This window comes from Elaeis guineensis, chromosome 2 (genome assembly GCF_000442705.2).
Source record: "Elaeis guineensis isolate ETL-2024a chromosome 2, EG11, whole genome shotgun sequence".
Taxonomy (NCBI): Eukaryota; Viridiplantae; Streptophyta; class Magnoliopsida; order Arecales; family Arecaceae; genus Elaeis; species Elaeis guineensis.
This window is the reverse complement of record NC_025994.2, coordinates 8,412,135-8,435,010: the sequence shown is the minus strand read 5'-3', so window position 1 is coordinate 8,435,010 and position 22,876 is coordinate 8,412,135. Positions and strand designations below refer to the sequence as shown.

At 48.6% G+C, this 22,876-nt stretch overlaps 2 protein-coding genes across 5 annotated transcripts; one reads left to right on the top strand and one right to left on the bottom strand.

Annotated features, from left to right (window-relative positions):
* The first annotated feature begins 12,007 nt into the window (after positions 1–12,007).
* Positions 12,008–16,829, top strand: LOC105060750 (cholesterol 16,22-dihydroxylase CYP90G4-like). Of its 2 annotated transcripts, XM_010944583.4 has the most exons (8): positions 12,008–12,283; positions 12,385–12,709; positions 12,793–12,945; positions 13,045–13,299; positions 13,537–13,632; positions 15,917–15,995; positions 16,130–16,236; positions 16,599–16,829. In XM_010944583.4, the coding sequence occupies exons 1-8, from the start codon at positions 12,066–12,068 to the stop codon at positions 16,827–16,829; spliced, it is 1,464 nt and encodes a 487-aa protein (XP_010942885.1). In that variant the 5' UTR covers positions 12,008–12,065. The 2 variants fall into 2 exon arrangements, with proteins under 2 accessions (XP_010942885.1, XP_019706382.1); XM_019850823.3 differs by lacking the exons at positions 15,917–15,995; positions 16,130–16,236.
* LOC105060745 (BTB/POZ domain-containing protein At3g05675) lies at positions 16,004–22,744 on the bottom strand. Of its 3 annotated transcripts, XR_012138487.1 has the most exons (4): positions 21,470–22,744; positions 20,005–20,388; positions 19,435–19,553; positions 16,004–16,248 (listed from the first exon to the last, which is right to left on the bottom strand). XR_012138487.1 is itself a non-coding variant. In XM_010944569.4 (2 exons), exons 1-2 carry the CDS (start codon positions 22,637–22,639, stop codon positions 20,110–20,112), a joined length of 1,449 nt encoding a protein of 482 aa, XP_010942871.1. In that variant the 5' UTR covers positions 22,640–22,744; the 3' UTR covers positions 19,894–20,109. The 3 variants fall into 3 exon arrangements, 1 of the variants encoding a protein (XP_010942871.1); XR_002164849.3 differs by having other exon boundaries at positions 16,004–19,553; XM_010944569.4 differs by lacking the exons at positions 16,004–16,248; positions 19,435–19,553 and having other exon boundaries at positions 19,894–20,388.
* Positions 22,745–22,876: the final 132 nt, after the last annotated feature.

The window sequence follows — 22,876 nt, the reverse complement described above, 5'->3', positions numbered from 1 at the left end:
AACGAAGAAAAGGTCGGGAGCCCGCCGAACCAAGCCGGCCCCCTGCCGGTAGTCGGCTTTCTCCACCCCGACAGATCCAAAAATCACCCCGCCGACAGACTCCAAGGTCGGTGCGTCCCAGGTATGACTCCTACACTCCTCTCTCCGCTCCCCGTGCGCAGATCTTGATGGAGATCGAGGGGAAGGAATACCTGCGACGGCCTCCGCCTCTGAAGGCAAAGGGGCTCGACCATCGGAAGTACTGCCGGTTCCATCGGAGCCACGGCCACGACACCGAGCGATGCATCCAGTTGAAGGACGAGATCGAAAATCTCATCCGCCGAGGGTATCTCGGCAAGTTTCGAAAGGGTCCGCCGACCCGACCGACTGCCGATCGATGCCCCCAGCCGACTGAAGAGGCACCGACTAACCAGCCGACGGCCGGAGTCATCAACATGATTTCCAAGCGGCTGGGATCGGGGACGTCTACAGGGGGGAGCCGACCAAAAAGCCACGACCGAACGACGTAATCACCTTCGCGGAAGACGACGTTCGGGGCATCCAGACTCCCCACGACGATGCTGTTGTTGTGTCGGCGACAATAGCCAATTACGATGTAAAACGAATTTTTGTTGATAATGGAAGTTCGACAAATGTTTTGTTTTACTCGACCTTCTCCCGAATGCGACTGCCAACGGATCGACTTAGTGGGGTCTCCACGCCCTTGATCGGCTTTGCCGGAGACACCGTCACGACAGAAGGAGAAATCACCCTGTCCGTGACGGTCGATACCGAACCACGGCAAAGCACGGTCTCCCTCATCTTCGCGGTCGTCCAAGTCCCTTCGGCCTACAATGCCATACTCGGGCGACCCGGACTGAACGCTCTCAGGGCGATCGTCTCGACGTACCATCTCCTTGTTCGATTCCCGACCAGAAACGGAGTCGGGGAGATGCGCGGAGATCAACAGCTCGCCCGACGATGCTTTCAAATCTCCGCCCAAAGCAACGAGACAAAGGATCCCCTGACAATCGACAAACTGGATCAACGGGAGGAGGAAGAGCGGGGTTCGCCGGCCGAGCAGCTCGAGGCGATCCCGATAGGAGAAAATCCCGACAGAAAAGTTTGGGTCGGGTCTCAATTGCCCGACGCCGAACGCCACCGACTGGCGGAGCTCCTGACGGCCAACGCCGACATATTCGCATGGTCGGCAGCTGATATGTCGGGCATCCCTCCGGAAACAATGACTCACCGACTCAACATCGATCCGACGATGAAACCGGTGAGGCAGAAGAAAAGGTCCTTCGCCCCAGAAAGGCAGAAGGCCATCGACGAGGAAGTGGACAAGCTGCTCGAAGCGGGCTTCATTCGCGAATCCACGTATCCCGATTGGCTCGCCAATGTCGTCATGGTCAAGAAAGCCAACGGGAAGTGGAGGATCTGTATCGACTACACCGACCTCAACCGAGCATGCCCGAAGGATAGCTTTCCACTCCCAAAGATCGACCAGCTGGTGGATGCGACGTCCGGATTTCGACTGCTCAGCTTCATGGACGCCTTCGCCGGGTACAATCAGATCCGGATGGCGCCTGAAGACGAGGAGCACACCGCGTTCGTGACCCCCAAGGGCCTCTACTGCTACAGGGTGATGCCCTTCGGATTGAAGAACGCCGGTGCCACTTACCAGCGACTCGTCAATAAGGTCTTCAAAGACCAGATCGGCCGCAACATGGAAGTGTATGTGGACGACATGCTGGTGAAGAGCACGCAGATCCCGGACCATGTTCAGGATCTCGACGAGACCTTCCGCACCCTTCGACGACACCGAATGAAGCTCAACCCGACCAAATGTGCCTTCGGGGTGACCTCGGGGAAGTTCCTCGGATTCCTCGTTTCTCAGAGAGGGATCGAGGCCAACCCTGAGAAGATAAAGGCGATCCTCGACATGCGTCATCCGAACACCAAGAAGGAGGTCCAGCAGCTGAACGGGAGAATCGTCGCTCTTAGCCGATTCATTTCCCGATCAGCTGAAAGGTGCCTCCCGTTCTTCAAGACCCTGCGCCAGGCGAACGGTTTTTCTTGGTCGGATGAGTGCGAACAGGCCTTTGAAGACCTGAAGAGGTACTTGGCTTCCCCGCCGCTGCTCGTGAAGCCGCAGATCGGGGAGACCTTGTATCTCTACTTGGCTACATCTTCTGAGGCGATCAGTTCGGTGCTCGTTCGGGAAAACGAATGCCGAACCCATCAGCCCATCTACTACATCAGCAAAGTGCTCCACGGCGCCGAAGCCAGATACTCGGAGACGGAAAAGATGGTCTTCGCCCTGACCGTCTCCGCGCAACGGCTCCGCCCATACTTCCAGGCCCACGCCATCGTGGTACTCACCAACCAGCCCCTGAGGGCCGTACTGCGCCGACCCGACACATCCGGACGACTCGCTAAGTGGGCAATGAAGCTCAGCGAGTTCGACATTCAGTACCGACCGAGGCCTGCCTTGAAGGCTCAGGTCTTGGCCGACTTCATCGCCGAATGCCCGACGACCGACAAAAGGTCGGGAGCGGAAGGCCCGGGACGAGATTCGGTCTCTGAGCGGGACCCGATCTCCACCTGGGTACTTCACATCGACGGAGCCTCCAACGCTCAGGGAAGCGGGGCCGGGCTCCTACTCACGAACTCGGACGGGGTAGTCACCGAATACGCCCTCCGGTTCGACTTCAAGGCCTCCAACAATCAAGCCGAATACGAGGCACTCCTCGCGGGCTTGAGGATGGCGAAAGAATTGGGCGTCGACAGCCTCCGGGCATTCTCCGACTCTCAGCTGATCGTGGGGCAGGTCAAGGGCGACTTCGAGGCGCGAGATCCGACCATGATCCAGTATCTTCAGAAGGTAAAGGATCTCGTGGCCCGCCTCGGGTATTTCGAGATCTCCCACATCCCCAGGACGGAGAACGCTCGTGCCGATGCTCTCTCCAGATTGGCAACGTCGGCCTATGATTCTTTAGGTCGGACGTTTGTCGAAAACCTCCAACAGCCGAGCATTGATCGGGTCGAAGAAGTGCAGCAGCTAACGTCCGAACCAAGTTGGATGGACCCGATCGTCCGGTACTTGTCCGACGGGACCAGTCCCAAAGATCCCGCGGAGGCCAAGCGACTCCGATGGTCGGCGTCACAATATGTGATCATGGACGGCCGACTCTACAAGAGGTCGTTCTCCCTCCCTCTGCTCAGGTGTTTGGGACCGACCGACGCCGACTACGCTCTCCGAGAGGTTCACGAAGGAATTTGTGGGAATCACTTGGGGGGCAAGTCCTTAGCCTTCAAGGTCTTGCGACGGGGCTACTACTGGCCGACCATGCGAAAGGATGCGGCAGAGTTGGTCCGAAGGTGCGAGCCATGCCAGAAGTATGCCAATATTCAGCACCAACCGGCCAGCCAAATCGCTCCCCTTGTCGCTCCGTGGCCCTTCGCTCAGTGGGGAGTCGATATTCTCGGCCCCTTCCCACCGGCGTCGGGCCAAAGGAAGTTCATCGTTGTCGCCATCGACTACTTCACGAAGTGGGTCGAGGCTGAGCCCTTGGCGCAGATCACCGAGCGGAAGATGGAGGACTTCGTCCAAAAGTCCATCATCTTCAGGTTCGGATTGCCGCACACCATCATCACCGACAACGGGCGGCAATTCGACAACCAAGACTTCAAGGACTTTTGCGCCAGGTTCCACATCCGTCATCGACTAACTTCAGTCGGGCACCCACAGTCCAATGGCGAGGTCGAGGTGACGAACCGAACCTTGCTCCATGGACTCAAGACCCGACTGAACGAAGCCAAAGGTCTCTGGGTCGACGAGCTGGGCTCCGTCCTATGGGCTTACCGAACGACCCCCCGTATCCCGACCGGGGAGTCGCCGTTCAGTTTGGCCTACGGGACAGAAGCTATGATCCCGCTCGAGATTGGCCTGCCATCTTCAAGGGTCGAGCAGTACCGCGAGCCGGACAACTCCGAAAGCCGGAGGGCCGACCTAGACCTCCTCCCCGAACTGCGAGATGAGGCTCAAATCCGAATGGCCTCATACCGACAGAGGGTCGCCCGGTACTACAACGCCAAGGTCAGACCAAAGCTCTTTAAACCCGACGACCTAGTCTTGAGGAAGGCGGAGGTGTCGAAGCCCTTGGACCAAGGGAAGATGGCTCCCAACTGGGAAGGACCCTACAAGGTTGCTGACACCTTCGGGCCGAGAGCCTATCGGCTGGAAACCCTTGAGGGAAAAACCATTCCCCGGACTTGGAACGCCGACAACTTGAAGCTGTATTACCAGTGAATTCTGTAATTCAATCATCGGAATACAAGTTCAGTTTGAAAAATCGGAGTTCTAACTCTTCGACTACTGATCGGCGCTCAGCCCCGACGCATCGACGCGGACCTGGAACCGACGACACATCGGCCTCTTACTCGGACCGATGCATCTACGATGACGGGAGTTTGTACTCCTTCTACGGTCGAATTTTCGGGCAGAATCCATCGGCCGACTGATCGATCGGGCCCCGACCGAAGAAAGGCTAAAAGCCCACGCGGCTGTTGCCGCGACATTCCGACCGGGCTACGGCCGGTCGAGGGATATTCGGCTTACCACCGTCTATCACATGACACGACCTGCGGCCGGCTGAACGACACTCGGTCCGCCACCGTCTGTCGAAGGACATGAGAACCCGACGCAAGTGCTTGGGGATCCGACTTACTATCGCTCCCCCAACACTGCGCCGGTCGATGTTCGAGTGAACGCATCTACGGAAGTCCGACTACCGAACCTTACCAGGTTCGATCGGATCCCGACTTGACGGATGCGCCCGAATAGCGACTACAATTATTGAAAACCGACCTAAAGTCGGGACACAAGCTACTTCGGAGCTGTGCAAGCCGGTTGAGTCCTACCGACTTACCCGAGTTGGCGACTTCTCTAAGTTGGCGACTAGGGTTCGACATTACAGCGATAAGAAACATTACAAACAAGAAGCAAAAGAGAATACAATTTCATTCATTGATTAAAAAAAATTACAAAGTCGGGCCGAAGCCGATTACATGTGTTCTCAAAAAGAAACAAAAGGAAGACAGTCGGCTGGACCGATCATTCGTCCTGGATAATCTCTTCGACCGACGGAGGATCGGGAAGAATCGGCGTCTCGACCATAAGCGGCGCTGGGTCGGCGGCGGAAGGATGTCCTTCAGTCGGCAAGGGACCTCCGGTCGGCTCCTGCTCCGGGACGGCTTCCTCCGTTGGGATGATGTCTCCCGACTGATGGTCGGCCTCCTCTTCGGTTCCGTCCTCTTCGGCGAGTAGCGGCGCGATTCGGCTGACGTCCACCTCCGGGTACAAGGCATGGACGGCATCCCGACCATCTTCGAACCCGACCCGGTAGGAGGCGAAGCCCGATTCGAGCATCTCCTCCTTGAACCGGTCGGAGGCCCGGAAGTCCTCAACCGCACGATCGGCCGACTCCCTCGCCGACCGTGCCTCGTCCTCAACGTGGGCCAGCTCCTCCTTCGCCAACTCCGCCTCGGCCCTGGCAATTTCGGCGTCGATTTGGGTGATGGACAAGTCCTCTTCGGTTTCCGCGAGCTTCCCCAGGCTGACCCGAAGCTGCTCGCGTTCCCCTTGGAGTTCGGAGGTGGCACTGTCCCGTTCGCGTCGAAGACGACGCACGACCCGACCTTTGTGCTTGGCCTCCTTCTTGGCCGACTTCAGTTCGGCCATAAGCCGGGAGACCTCGTCCGTCAACTTGGCCTCCCGGTCGACCGACTCCTGTAGCTGGTCGACTAGCATCGTTCTTTCGGCCTCGACCGCCGCCGACCTTTCCTTGAAGGCTGCCCGAACGTCGCCGAACCTTCGGTATCCGGCCTCCAACTCGGACATGGTGAAGATCAGCTGCCGACGGAAAAAAGCTTTGTCAGAATTATGTGGCAAGCAAAAATTTTTAAGGGAAAAGGGGACGCGAAGCTTACCTCCACCATCGACGGGTAGAACCGCGACAGCATCTCGGTCACCTGCCGAGATCGCAACGACTGAACGTCGGTAGGGAGGAGGATCCCCTGGCACAACCTCCTCGCAAGGTTGTGATCGGCCAAGGCCGATGCACCCTCGGGGTAGTATGCGCTTTGGGGCATTGATCTCTCCTCCTCCGAGGGCTCCATCGGGGCTTTCCCCCGATCAGCTGCCCCGACCGACGGGGCTGGCAGCGATGGGACGCTGGAGTTCGACCCGGCGCCCCCCGTTGCGCCAGCGGACGCCTCCGGACGATGTTCGGCTTCCCGAACGACATCCGGCTCCACCCGCGGCGGCGAAACCACCGACACCCCTTCGGCCACTTCCTCGGTCGGCCTCTCCTCGACTCGGACGGTCGGAGCCGCAAGGGCTATGATTGGCTCCGACCCCTCGGTCGCCGACGCTTCCACGGTTGGCGGGACTGGGGCTGGTCTCTTGGAAGAACGCGAAGGGCCTGCCCCCGACGCTGGCCTCTTCCTCGCGGCGGCAAACTGACGAATTTCGGCGTCGGTCGGCCTCATCCTCGGCGGTGTCCCTGCAAAACCGACCACTGTTAAAAATCGGACCGGAACTACCCTAAAGCCGAACAAAAAGAAAAATCTGGGGAATCGGACGATACCTATTCGGGGGACCAGACTCAGGCCGGCATCATAGAGAGCTTGCTCGGTAACAAGCTCCCTCTGCTTCGGGACCAACATGTCTTTGAGTCGGTGGAAGTCCTCCCGGTCGTCCACGTCGACCCGACTGTTGTCGTTGGCCTCAGTTCGGGGTACACCCCAGCGAGAAGGAAAGCCCCAAGAGGAGGAAGAGGAAACAAAGAAAAACTGGTTCTTCCATCCATGAATGGACGATGGAAGACCGGTTATGAAGGCAAGACCCTTCCGGGGGTTGAAGAGCCACCACCCTCGGGCCTTAGGGTGGGGTCGGAGCACGAAGAAGGCCCGGAAGAGGGAAACGCGGGGGTTGGTCGGCAAGAGCTGACACAACAGCGCGAAAGAAATGATTAGCCGGACAGAGTTCGGCGCCAGTTGCGCCGGACAGAGTCCGTAGTAATCAAGCAGATTCCGGACGAACTCCGGAATCGGAAGTCGAAGACCCGCACGAAGGTCCTCAACGTACAGCCCCAGGTCGCCGGGCGGAGGGTTGTTGACCCGACCGCCGGCCCCTGGAGCATAGAGCCGAAACTGCTCCGGGATGCGATAGTGCTCCCGAAGCTGATCGACGTTCGGCCCCGAAAGCGAGGAGGCCTCATCTTCCGGAGCCGATCGGGTGTCGTCGGTCGGGTTCCCCGACCGAGCTCCCTGAGTCGGTTTCCTGGTCATTGTGCAGGAACCGAAAGAAAGGAAAGGAGGGAAGAAAGCAAGAAGGGGAAGGAGGACCACGAACCCGATGGACCCTCCGGAAGTAGAGAAGAGCTCTGCCCGCGACGACCGAAAAATCGCCCGGACAGAGTTTCCCCAGCAAATGGCAAATGTGGGTCAGGGTCCGGGAGGTCCTATATATATAGGGCCGACCGACGGCCGAGATGCTCCCGCGCCGACCAAGGTCCCCCAGATGCGTGACGCGTGGCGCCCGCCGGTTGGCTAAGGATTCGGCGCGCTTCGCCCCGGGACGCCCGCACCGCCTGCATTAAATGCCGGAGCGGGCGCCGGCCAACCACCTTGACACGCGGCGCGCGGGGGTTGGCTCCGCCGTCGGCCGCCCGCGCCGGTCCGCGTTCCCGATGGGATGCCTCATCCACGATCGGCGCCGAATATCCGATCGACTGATGCGGTGTCGTCCGGCACCCGATCTTCTGGCACCGACGTGACGGCTGACAACGACAAGACGTGGCGTCTGACACCTGACGCCGGCGCGACTTCCGGCATCGACTAGACGTTCGGATCACTGGGATTCGTGAGATGTCTGACAACGGATCAGCCGGCGGTACGGTCGGATCTGCACATGCGACAAATCCACTCCCAGTCGTCCGGCCTTGCTACCCGAATGAAGGCATCGACCAGCTCTCCACCCGACTTGGGAGTGGAGGGGGGCAACTGTTGGGGGATACCCACCGACCGACCGACCGTCTGTCGGAGGGACCGACCGTCTGGCGGCCCGACCGACCGACTATCGGAGGGCCCGACCTGGCAGCCCGGCCGACGACCCGACGGACGACTCTGCCTGGCCGATCATAAGTCGGGCGACAGGCCGACGGACGCCATCAGCGGCTAACTGCGGCCATTCCACGGTCCATTCCCGACCGACTAAACCCCGAGGTCCGTTAGCCGACCCACATGAAGCTCGCCGACCGACGGAGGAGTCCGACGCCACTCTGCTGGCCACCGACCCTGGGTCGGCCGACTCCACCAACCGCCGTACGGCCGCCAGACGTTGTCAGCTCTGACACGGACATGCGGCACGGTCACCTAGGGGCGTTGTCCCGCCGAGAACCGGGTCAACCCTGGTGATTAGACGGCTACACGGCGACGTGACATTTTCACGGCGGCTCTGACAGTCTACAGTGAGTTGACAGTTCCTCACTTGTCCGCGCCATTAATGATGGCGCCATACCATGCTCCACTATATATACCGGGGAAGGCAACAGTGCAAGGGATCGATCCGCCCGTCTCCCCCACATACGCAGGCTCGCCCCTCTCTCTCTCTCTCTCTCTCCCTCTCAGAGCTCTCTGTCTGCATTTCACTGTTGCCCAGTCACCTCTCTGACTTGACCGTCGGAGGGTCCCCACCGGAGCCGCCTCCGGTCAGTGCGGACTTCCTTTTGCAGGTGCACGCTTCCCGGCGATCGGGCGACGAGGCGATTGGCCGCAACAATACTCATGCTGATCTCATGGCTCTACCAAGTATAAGATCAAAAAGTTTCTGTGGAATTAAGGTGGGAGTTCTTAGAATCTGCAGCAAAAATGTGATCTTCTTCAATACCCTCGCATTTCTTTTGGGCCTGTTGGAACCAATTAAATTAGTCCCTTGCACAAGAAAAACAAATGCTCTGATGCTTATTGGATAATTTGATGTCCTAATATAACCTTTGAGCACCATGTTCAAAGAAGGCATAAGGAAGTCTAGTGACAACTTTTTGTCTCCGTGCATAAGTATCTCATGAGAACCTTGCTATTTTGCATGATTTTTGTTCATGACAATCCCGTGCATGTAGCGCAATCATGAGAGGGCATGAGCCTGTCTTGCAAGAAAAGAAGAAACATCTGTTATAATTATTATTATTATTATTGGCAGGAGACATCTACCTTTGGAGGCTATGATATTACTAGCTAGATTATTGTTATTGTTGTTGTTATCATTACCATTATTATTATCATCATTATTATCATTTATCTTCTGATTCCATATGTAGAAGAAGATATCCATTTTTAGAGGCTAAGATATTATAACCTATTTTATTACATCCAATGTTACCGTGATTGTTCTATGGAACGAGATGTGCCACTGTTCTGTCTCATCTCAATATTTAGGATAGAAAATATCTTAAGACATGTTGGTCAGCATACTACAACGATGGTGGGATGGTTGATGGATGGTATTCTATTTTGATATCTTATGAGATGTCCTGTTAAGATTTAGAAAGTGTTTGGTTCGCAATCGAAATCGGAATCGAAACCAAAATGATCAAATCCTTCAAAGTATTTAGTTCTGATACTAACATTTGATACCAAATCGTTCTGACAATATGCCAGGATAAAAATAATTGTACTCGCTAAAATAACAAAACAGTCGATTGCCCATACCCTGAAGAAAGTGGCAGCTGAATCGGGATTCGATGTGACAGAAATAACTCCCTTCATCTAACGTGGTAGACCACGTGACAATATACACGTCGGTTCACTTTGGACTTGAGAGTGGGGAGCAACTGTTGGGGTAAACCGATCGATCCTCGATTTTTGTCGTCACGACTCTGACTGTGTATTAGCTAAATGTGCAGTCCCGACTCTTCATCAACCAACTGAGCAAACCTCACCAACTTATGATCGGCTAACCGACTAATGTTCGACTACTACCGACCAACAACAGATGACTGAAAAAGTCGGCGTAACAGAACTACTAGCTGACGGACACTCATAGATCCTACCGACATATGGTCGGTAATCTGTTCAACTTACCATAATCGTTGTGAACGATTATCGACTACATGTCACGACCATTAAGAAAAATTAACGGCCCACTAACTCTACATTTATGGTCCGATGATTTAGCACCATAAAAAGCAGGACTTCGTGCTCAACAGTTACATCAGATTCATCCATAAAAAGGAGACAAGGGAACAATACTGGTAAGCGACTTCGAGGTCAAAACTCTGCTACTCTCAAATCTACTGTTCACCAATTCTCTCTCTGACTTAAGCATCGAAGGATCCTCGCCGGACACAATTTCGATCTGTGAGAACGCTGTTTTGTAGGTGCTCATCATCGACGACAGGCGATAGAGAATTGACAGTAACAAATTCGTAATCAGAATTGAAATTGAAATTAAAATAAAAGTTTAAATCCTTAGAATAAAATGGGGATTGAGTTATAAGTAAATTGGATAATTTTTGTTTTTCTAACCAAACAGTTGAAATGGAGATCCTTTGTGCCCATTTCAATTTCAGAACCCAACTCTCCCCATCAAACATCTTCTTAAATTCTTCATTACATCACCAAACTTGTTCGCAAGGTTGTATATCTACTGCTATTCCGAGGACTGCCATATCTTGATTCCTTCAAGCCGTACTTTCAATTGAAATGGCGGTTGTGTTACCCGGCTAGCTCTCGAAGGAAAGAAGCGGAGCACCTCTATTATTAGATCAATTTGAGATTCTCTCTTTTAAAAAGTTACTGATTTGCCCGCATAAAGAAGTGCCCCACAGGCTTATAAGCCTGATCCTCCTTCCCGTAGTCTAATCTTTTAGGCCCGTGAACATGTGATAAAAGGAATTTAGGCCAGCTTCCTATTATGCGTTGCAACCTTATGTCGTAACGGGGGCACGGTAGGAGAGATTGTCATAGTCCCACATCAACTGATAAAAAAGTGCCACATGAATCTATAAAACCATGCCAATGCTGTACCCAATGACTTTTGGACTATTAAGTCTATGACATAACACATTAAATAATATATATGTCGAGAAATAATAGTCCTATAATGAATAGGTTAAGAATTTTTTTTTGGTGCTCATATGCTTTTAAGCCAAGCCATCTAAACACAGGAATTTTTAGATAACAATATATTATGTTTTTATGAAAAGAATATATTATCAAAGGGACATGCTTCACCAGACCACTGTATTCATGCTTCCAGCACCACTGCACCTACGATACACAATGCACGAAGATTGATGAAATCGTATAGACCCTATTTGCCACTATTGTGCCCCTAATGCACTACATCAATCCTCGATTATCATAAAAACTAGTGTACTAAGAGGTGACGAGAGTAGTGCTGGGCGACAACACTCAGTTATATGGGTTCATCCCAAGACACCCTATGAATTCTATTCAAGAAAACAAAAGTCTAATCTGGTAAGGTTTAAAATCCTAGAACCCCCTCGTGTTTGGCACTAAACTCTACCAAAATATTTTGTTTGACATAGAGGAAGAAACTACCGTCACAATGCATTGCGACCTAAACCAGTTCCCCCTTCTCAATGTTCAAAAATACCAAAACCCCCCAGGTCGACTTAGCTAGGATTCCTTTTGGTTCCACAGAAAACACTTTGCTAGGATTCTACGCAACCATGCAATCCCTGCTACGATTTCCAACAACCACCCAAATGATGAATTGCTGACTCAACTGCACTACCAACTCCATTTTCATGAGCAACTGCAGCCCTATTGGAGCGCTTTGCCATACACCAACACTACTTCCCCATTTGCACTTCTTCATCTACTACCAGTCACTCTGGAGTCATTTATCAAACACTTTCCCATACGCAATTCTTCATCTCATATTTTGGTAAAAATCTGATACCTGTCACTCTAGAGCCACCTCCCTGTATGAAGCTCTTTTATGCACGATCCTTCTTCCTGCAAGAGAGGGAGAACGGCGAGGGAGAGAGTAAATGGAGATATCTCCATGGTTATCTCTCATCTTGTTATTTTTTTCGGCACTCGTAGCCCTTGTCACAGCCTGGAGTTTGAAGGGAACCGAGAAGAGATACAAAGGGCTCAATCTACCACCAGGAAGCATGGGGTGGCCTCTCCTCGGAGAGACCATTGCCTTCAGGAAGGGCCACCCATGCACTCGTCTAGGGGAATACATGGAGAAACGCATCAACAAGTAATCTTAAACTCCACTATATATCCAGCACACTGTTTTATCACAATGGGTAGCAATATTCATCATGTACCTGAGTTTTGTCGAGCTGCACTAAACTGTAGGTATGGAAAGATCTTCAAGTCAAACCTGCATGGGGCACCAACAGTTGTATCAGCTGATGCAGAGCTGAACAGGTTCATACTGCACAATGATGGGAGGCTGTTTGAGCCAAGTTGGCCAACAAGCTTGGTAAACATCCTTGGAAAGAAGTCCATGATCATCGCCTCCGGGGATACACACCATTACCTGAAATCCCTTGCCATCAACTTCATGAGCGTCCCCAGGCTCTGCTCGCATTTCCTAGGGGATGCTGAGCAGTCCATCCTCCAAACTTTCAGCACTTGGGTGGAGCACACTCCTTTCCCTCTCAAAGAAGAAGCAATAAAGGTAAGGAGCATGTGCAAGTTCCCATTCTCTTGATAGAATTTTCTTTTCAGACCTTTGATGAGAACATTTTTCCATGATTGCAGATGTCATTTAACCTGATAGTGAAGCATATCTTAAGCAAGAAACCTGGAGAGCCAGAAACAGAGCAGCTTCGCAAATTATTTATGTGCTTCATGAGAGGGGCAGTAGCCATGCCCATCAATTTGCCAGGAACTGCTTACAGAAAGGCCTTGAAGGTGTTCAGGATTTCTCGTCTCTTTTCTCCTCCATTTCCTTCTCTTTGTCACAAATATTGATCAAAAGAATGACTTCTCTTTCATATGCGAGCAATCAAGTCACGAGCAGCCATTTTGACAATCATCTATCGGTTGATGGCGGAGAGAATCCACCAGAAGAAAGACGGATGGGATGAAATTGGAGAAGACTCAGACCTCCTGGGATTCATTTTGGAGCAATCCAATCTTGATGCTGAGCAGTTTGCTGATCTCCTGCTCGGTTTGCTCTTTGGTGGCCACGAAACCTCTTCCACAGCCATGACATTAGCCATCTATTTCCTTGGAGACAGTCGCAGAGCCTTAGAAGAGCTCCGAGTATTACTCTGGCCACCCCAGTTTACATTCATTAATGTTGTTATCTTGCGTGAACACAGCTAACCAATAATAGTAGATGCACCAAGGCCATTATCATAACAGAGGTAGGACTAACCATGTCAAGTCCTCCACTCCAATAGTCATTCTCCAGAAGATGATTAAAGTTATGTATATCTGATATCTTATCTTTTGATAGGTAATAAAATTTTAAACATCAAGTGTTTCTCATGGTTTCAGGAAGAGCACATACAGATAGTCAAGTTGAAAAAGGAGAGAGGAGAAACAGGAGCACTGACATGGCAAGACTACAAGAAAATGGAGTTCACCAGATGTGTAAGCCCTTGTAATAACCCAGAGCTTTTAGAAATGACCTGATATATTAAATAAGAACGCCAACTAAGTCCTGAATACCAAAGGAAATCGCAAGGCCTGTTTGATTATGAAGCATTTTACCAAGCAATAGGACACTAAGCATAGAGGGTTCTAAAATCAATTTTCCTTCCCCCTAGCCACAGAAAGCAGCAATACTACTTACAGCCTGTCTGCACAGTTGTTTTTTTCTCTTCTTTATAAGGTTTTACAGCAGAACTCTCACTGCTGTATTAGACGCTACCTGGTGCTGGAGACACATATAAAACCTCAATAATAGTAAAATACAAGCAGAACAAAGATTTTCCAACAAACTAGTCTATGCATGTAATCCATTCCTCCTGAAACATGTTTTAGTGCCTCTTGTAAGCAAACCACTTCAAGTTTCAAAGACCTCATTCATTGTCGAAGAATGAACAATACAGAGAAACAACTATTACTCTTCCTACTAGCTTCATCTGTAACCATCAAAATTTTGAAGCTCCTATTATGAGATCTTTCTTATACAACTGAAGAATATTACATATTTATATGTATAATCATTGCATTAAATGCCAGATTCTGATGTAAGTGCAACAGCAATGACCAACACACTACCCCACCTGAATCCTTTGCTTGCTTTTAGATTTCTGAGCAACAATTACGACCACAGAATCTACACAAACAATAGACACTTGGAACCACACAGCATGTCAACATGCATCTAATCGAAGAACCATGGCAAATCTGCTAACTGGAAAATGTATGTCCAGAAAAACAATTAGCTTCCAACATTATCATTTGTCTGTTAACAGGAAAAAAAAAAACCATATCCTCATAACCAACTAGCTCATTTACACCAGCATAACAAATGCAACTCTATAAGAATCTGCCAATTAAACATAAGACATTTACAATCTAATGCTCTCTACTCAAATCTGTGATACATCAAGTTATCACTTTCACCGCAACTCAACTCAAATAAGCCTCAGTCCAAACTAGTTGGGGTTGGCTACATGAATCATTTTCCCCCATTCTGCTTTGTCTAGGGCTACATTTTTTGAAAGATGTAGAGATATCAAGTCCTTCCTTACTACTTCATCCTATGTAAGTTTCGGTGGTTATCACCTTCAAAACCTCTGAATTATTCATTCTAGTGGAAACCAAGGATCCAAAGAGGATGAACCATGAAATTCTACACATCTTTTGGTAATCTAACTCAACGCAAAAGGAAGGTAATTCATGGACTTTGAAGTGCTGCATGGCTTAGCAAGTAGCACTCTTCTCATATATTCCTTGCACTACATGTTTTCATATAGCAATTTCATACCTGACTGTCTATCTGGATCTTTTTCTGCAGACATGGTCACTGTATCTGATTTAGCCTCCAATGTTGTCTTTACATATCAAATTTGTGTACATTTTCTAATAGTTCTCTTTTTTCTCAAAAACACTATAGTTCTCTCAAACTGAGGGATTTTGATGCTAGATTAGCAGCCAGCATGTGCAAGGCACAAGCACAACTCTTAGGCCCCCCCCCAGTATTCCGAACAGTTAAAAGAAGATCTAGCAAAGGGAGAAATAAAAATAAAAGCCATGAACCAAGCACAAAAAGCAAACTATCAACAAGAACAATACATCTCACAACCTCCTTTTTTAGCCATTTTATTGTTACATTACTGAGTGATCTAACCAAAGTCCGTAGTATCGGAATCCAGACTTGTGCTGGTAGGCCGGTGGTACAGTACACTATGCCCCTATGCCATACTATTCTGATGTGAGCCGGTAGGAAAATTAGAGGGGGGGAAGAGGAAGGAGGGTGGGGAGAGAGAGAGGGGGGGGGAGGAGGAGAGAGCGAAAGACTACGGCCGATAGAGAGAGATGTGGACAGGGAGAAGGAGAGAGAGAGAGAGAAAGCTCTCTCTTCCTCTCTTTGCTTCTCCCTCTTTCATCGCTCATCGGTTTCTCGATTTTATTACTGGAACCATCCTGATCAGCTATAGGTACAACTCAATACGCCCCGAATCAAATGGTTCAGGATGGTTCCACCTTTCTTGGATCTAACAATTGAGCTTGGAAGCATGGAAGTTAACAAAGAAAAGACAAAGGGCCATAGGATTGAATAAATCATGGTAATGAAGAGGGCCCCACTTAAAAGTCCTTGCACATAACAACTCTCCTAAAATTTAGAAAAAACTCAAAAAAAGAAAAAGAAAACTTGGTTCCACTTGTTGACCGTCCTCTTTTTATTTTTTCTTAATATGTCAAGATTGTAAGTGAGACTCTTCGTCTCGGCAATCTTATCAGGTTTGTTCATCGAAAGGCAAGAAGCAACGTCCAATTTCAAGGTACAACATCGATGCAACCTGTGTTCTTTTATTTCAATCAGATCATAGAAGTATATCTACTGTAGACTGATTACTAAATCAGGTACCTTAATGTGCTTTATAATTTACTATTTTCTATAATTTTTTTAATCAAGGATATGACATTCCAAGAGATTGGAACATCATTCCAGTCTTCGCAGCTGCACATTTGGATCCTTCTCTGCATGATGAGCCTCGCAAATTCAATCCATGGAGATGGCAGGTCTGTACTTACCTAATATGAATGAATCAACAATGAGTAGAAAGATAACTGTGCAAACAAATCATAATGGCTAGAAGCAATTTTACAAAGAAATCCCCAGTTCCCCTTAGATAAGATTGGCTTGATCAAAAATCAAAATCAAGGGAAAATATTCAATTGGTTTCTTCAGTCCTCTACCTTTTATCATGGTTCCTCAGTAAACTTCTAATAAGGCCAGCGGCATGACTTCAAAGGATAGGATAATATGCTCCAATAAAGTTTCTTTGTTCACCAACTATATGTGAGTCCAATGATTCCAATTTGATTAAAAATCATTAAATTCTGTTTATATCCATTTACTCTCTGTCTTCTTCTCCTTGCAGACTCTCTCTGCCAGCACTACAAGAGATGACAGCTACATGGCGTTTAGTCATGGCATAAGAAGATGCCCAGGACAAGAGCTAGCAAAGATGGAGATTACTATATTTCTCCATCATTTTGTCCTAAACTTTGACTGGGAGTCAGCAGAGTTGGATCATCCACTTGCCAGTCCTTTCCCTGAGTTTCCCAAAGGCCTACCCATCAAGGTCCACAAGTTGTCACTTGACATGTAAAACACCAAGAAATGTGCTGAAATGGACTAAAAATAGCACTTACAAGACTTGCACTTCATAGGGGCTTTCGGGGGTCTGGTGTTGGAGTTCTATCCAACATTTCTGTGCTGTAGTTAAGGAAACTAGAATTCTACATATGCTATGCATGCGATGTGATTGAAAGATGATCATATCCATATGTGATGAAACATGAATGGATGTGATTTATATTTTTCCTATTTCATTCAATTATTCTTAAATAATAAGAAATATTTAAATAGTAAAGAAAAGGAAAGATTTGCTTCAGCAGAGTCTAGGCATTTTCCTAATAGGATTCCGATGGACTTCTTAAGTAATGTGATTGAACTTTCAAAGAGTTTAATGCCTATAGGAAGTCTCTAGCTTACAGCATTAAATTCTTATTGTACTCAATTATGACTTTTTGGTAAGTCTTTAATCATCTTTAGTCTAATAATAGTTTAAGGTCCAATTTACTACTAGTGCCTTAGAAAAAGTCACTTGAGCTTACCAGGTGTTTGATGGCAATTCATGCACTAAGTGTTGCAAATTATGAGACACCAGTAAAATATGTCAATCATCAAAAACCTGATTGCATGATTCAGTTATAACTAGATTTGTCATAACGTACCGAACCGGCCGGTACAACCCATCTCGTACCGGACCGACGGAGAACCGACACGATTCAGTTGGTAAAATTGGTACACCAGCGGTACCGAAGAAAAAAGAACGGAAAGTGAGAAAGAGAGACAGAGGGGAGGGAGGGAGGTGGGAGCCGTCGGAGGCCGGCAGTGGCCAGCTGCGGCTGCCGGAGGGCGTTCGAGCCCCGTATCGTCCAATAGGACTTTCAAGAGAGCAAGAGAGAGAGCACTCGGAGGGAGGGCGGAGAACCTACCGGACGGACGATGCCTCCGTTGCGAGGCTCCCAATGGCCGGCGAGCCGATGCCGACGGCCTGAGGGCGGTCGAGCGGACGAAGCCCCTCCGCGGCTCTGCCCCCTTCTTCTTTTTCGAAACAGACGACGTCTGTTTTGATTTTTTCTTTTTTTTTGTTTTAAACTTATGAAGTCGGCAACTGGATTGCCGACTTAAGAATTTTTTTTTTTAAAAAAAATCATGAAGCCGGCAAATCGTTTGCCGACTTCACTTAAAACCATGTTTTTCAAAAAAAATTGTGAAACAGGGGCGATGCCCCTGTTTCATACCTGCAGCGCTGCGCGCATGGACTGCGCCCTCCGGCGGCTACAGCAGCCAGTCGGAGGCCGTCCGGCGGCCCCGCCGGCTCCTTCCCCTCCCTCTTTTTTTTTTCTTCCTTTTTCTCTTTCTTTATTTCTCTCTTTTTTTCTTCCGGTTTGGGTCGTCGGTTCGGTACGGTATGAAACCATACCGAACCGTACTGCCGGCCGGCCGAAACGGCCGACGGTACCGGTTCAGCATACCTACAAGTATAATTCCTCTCCAGAATAAGACTTACCGGGTGATCAACCAACAACAATTTGTCATCATCATTTAGCAATCAAAAGGAACCTTGCATGATTATGCATAAAGATATCTTCCTATATGAAAACACTTGTAACCTTGACAATCCATCAGACTTGGGTCTCAACAAGTTTTGATACCATTTCAAGTGATCCTCGTTTCTCCTCACAGATCAACCTGCCTTCATACCAGTTTTGCATCTCATCTCTTTTAAATGCAGGGAAGCCATGACAATACATAGCTTCTACACCTTTTCCACAAAATGTAGCACCTCAATGCTTGTATGAACAGATAGATACATCGATCTTTTCTTCTCCAACCAACTCTTACCAATTGTAAATAGTTCATTTAAGAACCCACTAAACATATTCTTATTTTTTTATCATTCTCAAGCTATAAAGGTGTTGTTTTAGAAAAAAAAAAGTTAGAAGTTTCTTATTTCCCACAATGCTGGCTTGAACCTTAATCATAACAAGTATCATGCATACACCTAAAATAAAATGACAGAATTAACTAGTTTATCAGCACTGTGGAACCTGACTGCAGTACCTAGGAACCATTTTGTAATAGCATAGAAATATGACTGTAATCAATTTTCTGTAGACTAAAATTATTAGCAGATTTTGTTGTTTTTGATGTGCCTAAATCCTGATACCAGCGCCACACATTTAGAATTGTTATTTCAATGCCCCTGACAGAAGCAACGGATCTTATCTGCTGCAAAAGAGTGACAGGCACATATCCAAAAAATGAGTACATCAATCAGTTGAAAATAATATAAAAGATCCACAAGAAGGTAGCTTATGAATGATTTTAGCAGCTTCAACATCCACAGACAGAGGAAAAAAAATGACTTCAACAACAAGCAGTAATAGGTGAATTGATCTCCCGGGTAGCCGTACATAACTGTATAATGGTATTCAACTGGAAGTGCACTTCTAGTAAATTTATCATAAATCAAGGGAACATAGACAAGTAGAAACAACAAGAACAGCAAGTTATTGCACCAAGACATAAGAGTGAAAGAGAGACAACAAGAAGCAATCACATGATTGAGCATCAACAAATGAATCATATTTAATAAATAATAAATAAGATATTTCCCCTTAATAAAATGTAAACAGACTTACCTTCCAATTCTTGTGCAAATATTGTGGTTTAAGTTGTTGATGCCAGCAGAAGAGAAGCATAGTAAAGATGTTAACTGAAACATTGAGAACTCATATTCTGATCCATGCATGTCTGCTTCCTACAGAAAACCGGAAGGTTTCAAAATCAGCCACATGCAATACTAATGGACATCAGATGGATATCACAGATTACCAGGGAAAATAAATGCTTGTGTGAAAAGATATATAAGGTGACCAGATAACACCCTAGTTCATCTAAGCATAACCTATTGTGTGTTCAGACTGAACAATTTGGATTCATTCACAAAAAGCTGGGTCCCATGGATCAGAAGCAGCTAAGAAGTGATAGAAAACAAGTAAATGTCAAAAGCTTGTCAAAAATAATTAATACAAATAGTTGGTACACTTCATCCCAACTTTGTTTCACAAAAATGAAGATTTAAGGCATGAAACACTAAGTTACAACAAAGGAAAATTACTCATAAAGTATGACAGCAAAAGAAGATCAAAGGGCAGTCCAAAACAATATGGAAAGAACAAAAGAGGACAAGTTATCAATATGTGAGTTACATGTGAAATCTACTGTAGCTCTTTACTAATCAGTAAACAACATCATGGACATGATCACATAATCAATACTCGATCCACATTTTGTGCTAGTAGCATAATCTACTTTCAACTGGTACTGCCATCATATGGTGGTCGATTCGCCCGCCTAAACCAGGTATTGAATGCCGAGATCAGGTGTGGGCAGTCATCGACATTGCGTGTGGAGAAGCTGAGACACTGCTGCAGCAATTCTTGGGCATCTGACATTGGCAGGGTGGAGATAATACTTAGAAATATTTCTTCCATCTCCTGATAAAGCATTTTGTGACCAGATGGCATTGGTGAAACCATATCTCTGCAAACATTCAACACAGGAAGCCACTCCTTCACAAGCTTCATTCTCACCTGAAAAAAAAAATATAACAAAAGGCTTATGATACAAAAACCCAATGTCCATCATGCACCAGCAAAGCTCCACACAAAAAAATCTGGATGTCTACAAGCTTTCTTGGCTTCCAAAAAGTGGGATTAAAACTGGTAAAAGCAGAACCCAAAATTACAACATAGTCTGATGTGTGTTCGATCAAATCTCTTGTATCAAGATACCACAAAACAGATGACAATTTTTTTGTATTGTGACAAAACAAAATCATAGAACTCAACAAAACAGATCCACAAACATATACTGATTGAGTTTGTAAACACACTCACAATCAGAAGTGGTTAATTCTATGTAGTTTGACATGGCATCAGATATGATCCATGTTAGTCAGTTCAAGACAGAGAATGTAGTTCTTGAGCTTTCTCAAAGCTTAACATACAGTACTCAAGTTGCAAATGTCTAAATACTTTAAAACAAGTGGAGAAAAATGGAGAAAAACCAAGTATATACCGTCTGTATGGGAGACAACTTTGACACACCTGAACATGTAACAGCCTTTCAAAGTCCAGAATACGTTATCAGATTGTTTCATACTTGAGGACCAAATCACACCTCAGCAGCACACTGAGTCCATTATATCCGAGGCCCAAAATTTCCACATATTGTCAAAATCAGATCTTGGTTCCAAATCACCAGCATTGAAATGATACACTAGAATCTGTTGATGGAAAGAATCTTGTGGCATTTTATCATTGCAGTTATATGACAGAGACATAACCGAACAATGGGATTAGAATGCCTGGTGAAGGAGAGTTCCTATAGCCAGCCCTTTCTACTTTGTGATAATGCTTGGCATCAGTAGTCAATGTTTACTGTTTATGTTATACAGGCCAAGTTAGACTAGGCAACAGCTATTTTTGCTCTTGAACTATAAAAAAAGAACTTCTAAATTCACAGCATTGAAAGCAAGAAGAGTTCGAGAAGGAGGTGCGACCACAAATAATAAATGATCATCCTCAGTGGCACTAAAACAAAAATTCAACAACTATAGCTTAATCCTACAAGGAGAATGAAGGCTGACTATAGGAAATTCAAAAGCAAGACCTGTCCGGGAGCCAGGATCGACCCGGCAGCCACAGCATTGGCGAGCCGGCTGGTGCACCTCATCACCAGTGATGGCAAGCCAGGTGCAATATTCCGCCATGCGTCGTCCCTGAACGTCCTCTGCAGGTCAGCGACGAGCGTGGCCTGCTCACTCCACTCCCTCACCGCCATGTCCGCCACCCTCAGCTCGATCATCCTCTCCACCAGCCACAGCAGATGCCTCGCATTCACCATTGCCTTGTGGAGGCTCAGCCTCTGTATCGCCTCGGTCTCGTCGTTGTCCTCCGCCACCCTGAAGTCCGGGCTTGCATACTCTCCGAGCAATTTCTTCACTGATTCCAGGCTCACCAAGAATGCTCGGTCCAAGACACTCCTCACCGAGTCACGCGAGGGGTAATCTCTCAGCAGCTTCGCCACGAAGGCCTTCACGGTGGCCACCTTCGGGTGGCTGTGGATGGCCGAGAGGATCAGGCTGTGAAGCATCTCCTCCGAGGGGAGCTTCCCGTCGGGACTCGTCTCCGGCCGGATCCTAGCAAGGAGGTCGCGGGATTCCTCTGCTTGAAGGAAAGGAATCAAATTGAGCACGGCCTCCTCCTCCTCCTCGGTCCAGGGCACGGCCTCGAGGAATCGTACGCAGGCCTGGATGCAATCGTCGAAGAGGAGCTCGAGGGCGACGGGCAGCATCTCCAGGGCGTCGGCGGCGGAGAGGATCGAGCCGGAGAAATCGAAGGTGTAGAGCAGACGGAGGACGGCAACGTGGGACTCGAACAGGCCGCGGGAGCGGGTGGCGGCGGAGGGGACCGTGAGGTTGAGGCGGGGGACAGCGTCGGTAGAGTCGGCGGCGTCGGGGAGCCACCGGTCGGAGAGAACGGCGGCAAAGTAGCGAGAGCGGTGGAGGGCGAAGGAGTGGAGATGGAGGTCAAGGAAGGTGGGGTGAGGGGCGGGGGAGGAGGGCGGGGAGGAATCGTCGAGGTGGAGGCGGAGGAGGACGTCGGCGGTGGCGGGATCATTGAAACCACCGGCGGTAGGGGCGGAGGAGGAGAGAGGCGTGGGGGGAGGACAATTCTCGGCTAGGGTTTCGTCAAGATCGGGGTCGGGTTCGGAGGGGTGGCCGGTGGTGGTCTCCGCGTACGCCCGTTTCCGGGCTCCTCCGCCACTGCCGGGGGCCATCGTAATGGAAGAAGAATATGTGGCATAGAAGACGTCGGACGGGGAGATTTGGTAGCCGTTAGGCGGTGAGAAGGGGAATCGTTCAGACTTGGGTCGGCACGGGTCGGGTCGTGTTTATTACCATCTTGGGTTCGCGGTATGTGCTTGATTTAGGTTCGGATCGATAGCCGGTTAAAGATTTTGGCCCAAAGGTTTGTCGTCTATAAACGACGCAAGGGATATGATATCATTTGAAGT

Excerpts from the sequence above, each read along its gene's own strand:
- LOC105060750 (XM_010944583.4), top strand. The coding sequence starts at position 12,066 with ATGGAGATATCTCCATGGTTATCTCTCATCTTGTTATTTTTTTCGGCA. Across the intron at positions 12,710-12,792 it reads TCAAAGAAGAAGCAATAAAG|ATGTCATTTAACCTGATAGT; the intron begins GTAAGGAGCATG and ends CCATGATTGCAG. Across the intron at positions 13,633-15,916 it reads AAATGGAGTTCACCAGATGT|ATTGTAAGTGAGACTCTTCG; the intron begins GTAAGCCCTTGT and ends TAATATGTCAAG.
- LOC105060745 (XM_010944569.4), bottom strand. The coding sequence starts at position 22,639 with ATGGCCCCCGGCAGTGGCGGAGGAGCCCGGAAACGGGCGTACGCGGAG. Across the intron at positions 20,389-21,469 it reads CGATCCTGGCTCCCGGACAG|GTGAGAATGAAGCTTGTGAA; the intron begins GTCTTGCTTTTG and ends TTTTTTTTTCAG.